General features: G+C 49.5%; 1 protein-coding gene across 2 annotated transcripts in view; it reads left to right on the top strand.

The window, feature by feature from the left end:
* The window catches only part of MYL9 (myosin light chain 9), a 31,322-nt gene extending 25,219 nt beyond the window's left edge, over window positions 1-6,103 (top strand). For both annotated transcript variants that reach the window (XM_019513066.1, XM_019513067.1), the window contains exons 3-4: window positions 3,412-3,573; window positions 4,333-6,103. In XM_019513066.1, coding sequence (XP_019368611.1) covers window positions 3,412-3,573; window positions 4,333-4,505 — 335 coding nt within the window. In that variant the 3' untranslated portion in view covers window positions 4,506-6,103. The remainder of the gene's footprint in view (window positions 1-3,411; window positions 3,574-4,332) is intronic.
* The last annotated feature ends 1,768 nt before the right edge of the window (window positions 6,104-7,871 follow it).

Here is a 7,871-nt window from a genome sequence, read left to right as displayed (position 1 = left end):
GGGGCAGCAGCAGCACCTATTTGGCCACATGGAGCCTGGCCGGCAGCCAGAGCATGGCTCTGGACAGCCAGGCTCTGTTTCTGGTGGTGCACACTGCTGCTACATGCACCACATTTTTCACCATTTTTTTTTTGATGCTGAAATCTCCCAGTGTCAAGTTTTGGCATTGTGCAGCAAATTAGCAGCCTGGTGAATGGTGCACTTATGGTGCGTGCAGTTTGCAGGGCCTCAAATAACTTTGAGGCTCCGCAAACTACACATGCATGCTCGTCTGGACATGCCCCATGAGGGTAAAAGGAGGTTGAACGCTCCTGGCCAGTTCCTGCCGCTCCCTGTTGATGCACAGGAATGCTGTGACCAGAGAGCACATGGGCAAGCTCAACAGCTATTTGAAACCACTTGGGGATGGTCCCTGCAAGCAACACTTTCTTCAGTGGCCGTAAAGCTGCTAGTACAGTGCTCTGGGCATGTTTTCCCCTCTTCTATCAGTTGGGTTGTTGGGAGATGATGCAGCTCCGTTTCCAGACAGTTCAGTGTTCCTCAGATCAGGAGCTCAGCAGGGTCTTCAGGAGTTTGAGCCATAGTGGCTCCAAGCAAAGACAATTATGAGACTGGGTTTACTTAAGGCACTCATGCTATATCTGATCCCAAGGTCTGGAAAGCTCCCTTTCCTGGGGAGCCCCTGGTGACACCAGTGTAGTCATTTGCTGATGCAGATGGAAACATGACAGGAACTGCAGAGTTCTAGTCCAATCCATTCCTTCTGCAGTCTGCTGAGTGGGTGTCCTGTGCACTTCCTCATGCTTGCCACAGTAGCCTTTCCCTAGTGGATCACTGTGGCAGCATACCTGGGGACCAATACTACTGGGGCACCGCAAATCCTCAGCAGGGTCCATAAGAAGTAGGTGATTATACGCTACTACAATGTGCATCTTAGATAAGAGATCTCAGCCTCACTGCTGCCTGTTAGGTGCATTACTGGCATGCCATTAATGAGACTGTCTACCCTGTGGAGTTAGCTCAGAAAAGGCCCTCCCATCCCTCTCTCCCTGAGGAGACTATTCTTGGATTTCTTAACCCTCCCATTCCCTTCGCCAAAGAACAAGCCCCCTCTGACATGCTAAAATACTCACTGGCAACCTCATCTCTGTGGATCATGCATTCAAGGGAACCTGACCTTATGCCTGGTGTGTTAACTGGATGATTCTACTTAAATGACCAGCAGTAAAATAGTTTTAATGCTGGCATTTATCAGTCAGTTTCAGTGATAATTAACCTTCGATGTGACAGAATTAACCCTCCTCCCCACCCTACCTGGAACCTTCAATAGGTTCAAGCCCAGTCTGTGCAAGTGGGGTAAGCAGGTCAGTTGTGGGGGGTCTCTCTGATGTACAGATCTATTCCAGCAGCAGCTCTAGCATGGTTGTGTGATAGTGGTATAAGACACATAATACCAGCTGCCCAACCAGAGGAGCCGGCACTGGAATAAGCCTTTTGACACAAGTATATCCATGCCCACACCATAGTGTATTTTGCTTTAAAGCACCGCCAAGCAGAAGTATGGGTAAGGGCAATAGCCCATCCTTGGACCACAGATGGTGAGTGCAGAGACCAGGGCTCCATACGCAGCCCTGCCATCCCCTGGCAGGGTGACCTTGTCAAGTCACTTCCCTGGGCCTCCTTTTCCCCATCTGTAAAGGAAGGAAGGAGACCCCCCATTGCCCACCACCTTTTGGAATCCGCATCAGGAATCCAAAGGCCCCATAGAGTCGTCAGTGGCATCACAGCTCATACCTATCACACACCCCTCAGCAACCTGCTTCTGTGCTCTCCTCACTGCCCCTTCCACCTCGTTGAAGGGCTAAAGTTCATGTACTACTTCACCAGCAGGGTGGAGCTGAGAGAAGGGGATACCACAGACTGGGGGAATTCAAACTTGGAGCCCTCTGAAAGGCCTGTGCCTTTGAGTGACATTCTTTGTTAACGCTGCCTAATCTTGTCCAGCCCACCAGCCAGCACAACAGTTCTCCAGAGACGGGCAGGAGCCCAAGACTGCTGCTGGTTCAGACTTGCTAAATTCCCCACCCAAAGCCCTTTCTTAGCTTCAGGCTGTGGTTCAGCTTCCTCTCTCCTGTCTCAGGGCTGCTGCTGCAGCTCCTCTTAAGATCCATCAATTATTGACCTGGCTACCAAACCTGTTCTAGTCCAGCTAGGTGGGGGATCTCCACCCCTACCTGAGCCCCTGGGGGAGGTGCAGAGAAGAGGGGCTGGTGGCTAAGAACAGAACATGGGATGTTGAAGGCTAGAAACATAGTTGCTTCCAGCTCTGTTCAGCAGAGGGCACTAAACTGAGCACTTCACTTTGTTCAAGCACAAAAGCCTTATGAGGGGACTGGACTGGGAGAGCCAAGCAAAGGATTCCAAGGAATCCTTTATGCTGAGGCCGCTGCCCTCCTCCGCAAGCTGTGATTGGCGGCCAGGTAACCAGTGAAGTGGGGAAATCCCCTAACTCTAGGCACCAAAAAGTTCAAATCCTTTTTCTATCCAGGCCATCCATTCAGATAGCAAAATCCAATGCTGCTGTTACTAGGCCACATGGCCATGGCCATCAGCCAGAGATGGATCATGCCATTGCTTGGAGGAGGAAGGACTTGCCTAGTGTCTGGGGTGAGTCCTCAGAGAGTGAGCAGAGTACAGTGCTGCAGGGATAGCACAGCACCATTCCCTGCATGTGGCATCCAGGGAGCACTGGCAGGGGGTGGACATGGCCTTGACAGTCATTTACAACTGACAGGAATATTCAGAGAGGCCTCTGCAATGGCAGCTGCCAGGTAACATCTTCAAAAGGACCCAAGGCCTCAGTCCCCAGAAGTATTTAATTCAGTGGGAGCTCAGAGCCTAAATACCTTTGAGGATTTGGTCCTGCATGACTGAGGAGCCTTACCATCTAATGAGACTGAACATGGGACATGGTACTTTTGGAAACTGTGCCTCTTGCTTTTTTCTTTCAGTCCAGATGGACTGTCTGGGGTTTGGAACAGGTAGGAGAGAGGAGACAGAGCCAGGGAGCCTCAGCGTGCCCCTAAAACGCAGCCTGAAGAGCAAATGCAGTCAGGGACAAAGTCTCAGGCTGTGATGAATATAGAGCTGTCTAGACCTCTCCCTCTCTGACTGCCCTGATCCAGGAACAGCCAGTACCCCACCCACACAAGAACACACTTGCTCTCACTGAGCTGTGTTTGTTTTGGGGTCTAGTGATCAGCATGAGGACCTGGGAGTCAGGACTCATGGGTTCTGTACCTGATTCAGTCATTGACTTGCTTTGCACCCTTGGACCAGTCACTTCTGAGCTCTTCAGGTGAGCTGGGCTATCAGTGCAGTGTCTCACCCTGTGTTGGTTCTGTTTGACAGGGAAGAACCCTACCGATGAGTACCTGGAGGGCATGATGAGTGAGGCCCCAGGCCCCATCAACTTCACTATGTTTCTCACCATGTTTGGAGAGAAGCTTAATGGTACTGACCCGGAAGACGTCATCCGCAATGCATTCGCCTGCTTTGATGAGGATGCTACAGGTAGGGCCTCACTACACCGTAACACCCACACCAACACGCTGCCATAGCAAGACAGATCCCTATTCTTTCACCATACACCTCCTATGAGAGTGTGTGGAGCCACCAGGGCTGTTTCCATTAAGCTGGGGCTGAGGAGTAGGGAAGGGAGAAAGCCAGCTGGTTATTTGGCATCTGAGACAGGCTGAGGCTTGTCCAGTGACTGCTGCAGAGGAGCTATAGGCTGCAGCAGCCTTTCCTTCTCAGTTCCCAGGCTGAGTGGAGTGCTGGCCATCACTGACTTCTGGCAAACAAAGGAGTGTCTTTGCCAGGGGCTCCCTGGTGTGGTGTACTGGGGCCCTGGAAGCTAGGGTTGAGGTACGCTCTCAAACTTGCTAAGGAAGCCAAACTGATGGGTGCCACTGAGCTACAGACTTAAAAAACACAGATGCGTGAGGGATCTCTGCTGGGAGGAGTTCCTTCTGGAGGAGAGGCCTTTCCATCTCTCTGAGTCCTGCTTTCTCCTCTTCCAGAAGCTTGCAAATCAGCAGCTTGAATCCTCGTACTAGAACTGGGTCATTTTGTCCCATAGTGATAGAACTGGCAGAATCCATGGGTGACAGACATGTCCTGGTGGCAGGAGCTGTAATGGACTGAATTGGGATTGGGGTGTTTCTTGTGGACTATGATGCTGGGAGAAGTTAGCACTGCTGCCTCCATCTGTTCTAGCTCCATGAACCTCCTCTCCTTTCTTCTCCCTCCCATTCCTCTCCCCCTTTCCAGGTTTCATTCATGAAGACCAGCTGCGTGAACTGCTCACCACCATGGGCGACAGATTCACAGATGAGGAGGTAGACGAGATGTACCGAGAGGCCCCCATTGACAAAAAGGGCAATTTCAACTATGTGGAGTTCACCCGCATCCTAAAGCATGGAGCCAAGGACAAAGATGACTAGAACCAAGAGATGCCGATTCCACTCTGTCCTGTGCACGCCCCATGTCCCTCCTCCCTGAACACCCTTGCTGCCTCTGGCCCAAAGCCACGGTGGGATGACCTCATGGAAAATGCCTTAACACATGTTACAGGAGGACTTGACCTTGCTCTGTGTTAGGGATGAGGTGGCACAGACACAGGCCCCTCCCATGAGGCAATGAATCCTCACATTTTCATCGCTTAGTCCTTCAGTGCACATCAACCAGCCTCAGCCTCTGTAGATCTCATGTACAGCAAGTTAGTTCAGTCCCCCAAACATCTGACGTAGAGAATTTGAGGCGACAGCCAGAGGGGGGAGGAATAACTCCCACAGGCTCACCTAGCCGAATGGTCATACCTGGCAATATGTTTCTGTAATAGACAGCTACCCATTACGTGACCCACTGTCAACTCCCAAGGGAGCAGGGCAAAGTCACTGTTTGTCCCTCATCCACTGTGCTTTCTCCAAAGAGTCCACAACCCCAACCCTCTCCCCTGCTTCAGGGAGTAATAGTGAAACCATGAACCATTCTCTTCTTTACTTCCCCCCTGGGAATCCCTCATTGCTGTGGCCCATCAAGCCCAACAGCCCTGCCCTGCACTAGCCACACTTTGCACTTCAATAGCACCTTTATGCCCCTGTGCAGAAAAGATCTCACCAAGTCCTCAGCATGTCCCTGCCATGCCCAATCTCATCCTGCAAACAGACCCTTGCAGTGGGGTGAAGAAGAGGAAAGGCGGGGGCATTGCTCTACTGAGCAGTGGTAGTTGGTGCAGATGGATGGTGGATACAGAGCCAGGCATCCAAGGCATCCCTGGGGTTGTGTTGCCGTGTGTAGCCAAGGGAAGGATACATTCTTTTGCTATCAAACCTCTCAATGCTGAGGACCGTGGTTTTCCCACCTAATTGGCCCACCTTGCTGAGACACAATAAACTCTTCTTCTGTAATTTTCTTTACAATCTTTACCTATAATCCGTCTGCTATTTTAGTGCCGTAGTCCACAAGACAACCGCTCTCACCCCCATCAGGGCTGTCATAGCTCCTGTCATGAAAATAGGGCTGTCTTTCACGGATTGCCTGTAAAAATGAAGAGTTCCAGGGATGCTGATAGTGGAACATGAGATCTGCTAGAAGGGCCAGATCATGGGTCCCTCCAGCTTCCTGCCTCCAACAGTGTCCAGTGCTTCTGAACCAGGCTGAACCTGGCCAGGATACACCTAGATAAGTGTGGCCTCCTGACAGTCACTTAACACCCTGCAGCATTTTGATTAACCCCTTTCATTACACGTGGAAAATAAAACACCAGTCATTGCAAAGATGCAGGAGACAGAACCTATAGGAACCCACAGGAAACCTCTCCACCTCTTACTATGTAGTACAGCTCTAGCCTTTAGGAACATGAAAAAGGAAAGGAATGTAACTGGCTTCCTGTTCCTTTGCTTAAAAAAAAACAAACCAAGCAACATCCACCCTGTTTTTTATTCTTTGAACAGTTGTTTGTTTTCATGGCTTAAAAGTCTGATTTAAGGGATTCAATATTGAAATTCCATATGAAATATAAAGGATCTAATACAAATGAGCACTTGTGTAGAGTCATTGCATTTACCTTTTTTCTCTACTGGATGCTGCCTATTTATGCCTTTGGTTTAGTCCATCCTGAGCCCTGGTCTTTACAGGATCAACTGGGTTAGAAGAACTCTCCTTTGACTTATCGAGCCTGTCCAACAGACCCTGTGCCCAGGCTGGGTTCCCAAGCCCTGTGCTGTCTCTCCTTGACAGGTGGATCTATTCATAACATTCTCAAGCAGCACTGCTTCTGTCTCCCATCACGGCAGCTTACTGTGTAACCCGCCTGCTCATGCACTAAAGCGATCAAGGGCTTCAGCCCACATTTTTTTGCCTGTAGCTTAAACTTCTCAATCTGTCTTTGTCAGTGAATGAAGGCGGTTTCCTCTGACTCCCTTTGCAACACTTGTGGCATGTTGCTGCTAAGAGGCTGTTTTTAAACATGGGGAACTGACTTGAAAAGGCGCCAGTTTATCCATTTAAACCTAGAGTTGCCTAAGGGTGTTGAAAACTGGCTCTTAAACATATGTATCTCCATAGCTAAATCCTGCACCTGCCAACAAGCCAATTAGATGGCTCCATCTTAAGCCAAGTTTCTATGTCCCTGGGTACAGGCTTGCTAGAAGATCTACATTAGCAGATGCCCCTGTTAATATCTAAAAAATGGCTGATAAACTGGCTGTTATGGTGATGGGTGCCAGTTATCAGAGCGTGGATTGGTATGAGCCAGACATTTATGAAGGGGAATAGCTCTGACAGCCTTAGAGTTGAAAGAAGGCTTTTCTTGTCCCCTAGTAACAGTGAACACCCTTGTGTTTCTCAAGCTGTAGGGAGGTTATTTTCTGGGACATGGTAAGGCACATGGGCTCAGCAGGGTATAACCCAAGTGAAAAGATGTTGCCTAATGCAGCTGTCCTTCCAATGCAGCTTGCAGGTGTTGAACTTCAGACTTCATCTCCTCTGCCACAACTTGCATATGGGGATCTTCACAGGGTCAAGGAAAACTGCATCAGCATCTCAGCCTAATGTCACAGAAGACAAGAATCAGAATCACAAATCCCATTTTAACAACTAGAATTCTCCTCAATTCAGTGACAGAGGCCCCTGTCCTGCAAAGAAAGACTTACATACATGAGATAACTTGCAAGGTTCAGTTTATACAAGTGGACAGTACACATCATCATCCAGGGGCAGACCTGAGAGTATAAGATGAGATCCAGTTCTCTTGTAGCAGCTTCTCTGCAGCATGCTCACACCTTCTACGGGTCCAAAGCTTCTGGGTGCAACAAGTGTGGAGTTGCACTGTAATCTCCCAACACAGCTGCAGTCATGTAGACATTGCCTCAGAGACTAAACTACAGCTCTAAAACCAAAGATAACTGCAAAGAAGGTGACAGAAGAAGGTACCAACAGTTTTAATGAAGCATAATTGTTTTGTATTAGATCAGCGAGAGACCTCCTGAAGACACCAACATTGTACCTGGAAAACACTGGAATGAAGAAAAGCACATTGTCTCTCATCCCAAGAGATGTGGAGGTAGAGATAGCCCAAGCACAGAGTTTCCCACAGTTCCCTCTAAAACTATTCCTACAGACATCCCTTGAACAGGCCGCCTCCTCACCTAACCTGATTATCAAATGACCCTGGCAGAACAATGTGCCTGCCTTGAACTGATTGCTGACTCACAAGCCATGGAGTGGGGGATGGGCAGGAGAGGCCTTTTGAGGCACTGTCCCATGTGTATATGTGTGTGTGTGTATGTGTGTGTGTGTTGGGGGCG

This window comes from Gavialis gangeticus, unplaced genomic scaffold (genome assembly GCF_001723915.1).
Source record: "Gavialis gangeticus isolate Ggan-Ray unplaced genomic scaffold, GavGan_comp1, whole genome shotgun sequence".
NCBI lineage: Eukaryota > Metazoa > Chordata > Crocodylia > Gavialidae > Gavialis > Gavialis gangeticus.
The sequence above is the reverse complement of the archived record's forward strand: the minus strand, read 5'-3'. Positions and strand labels throughout refer to the sequence as shown.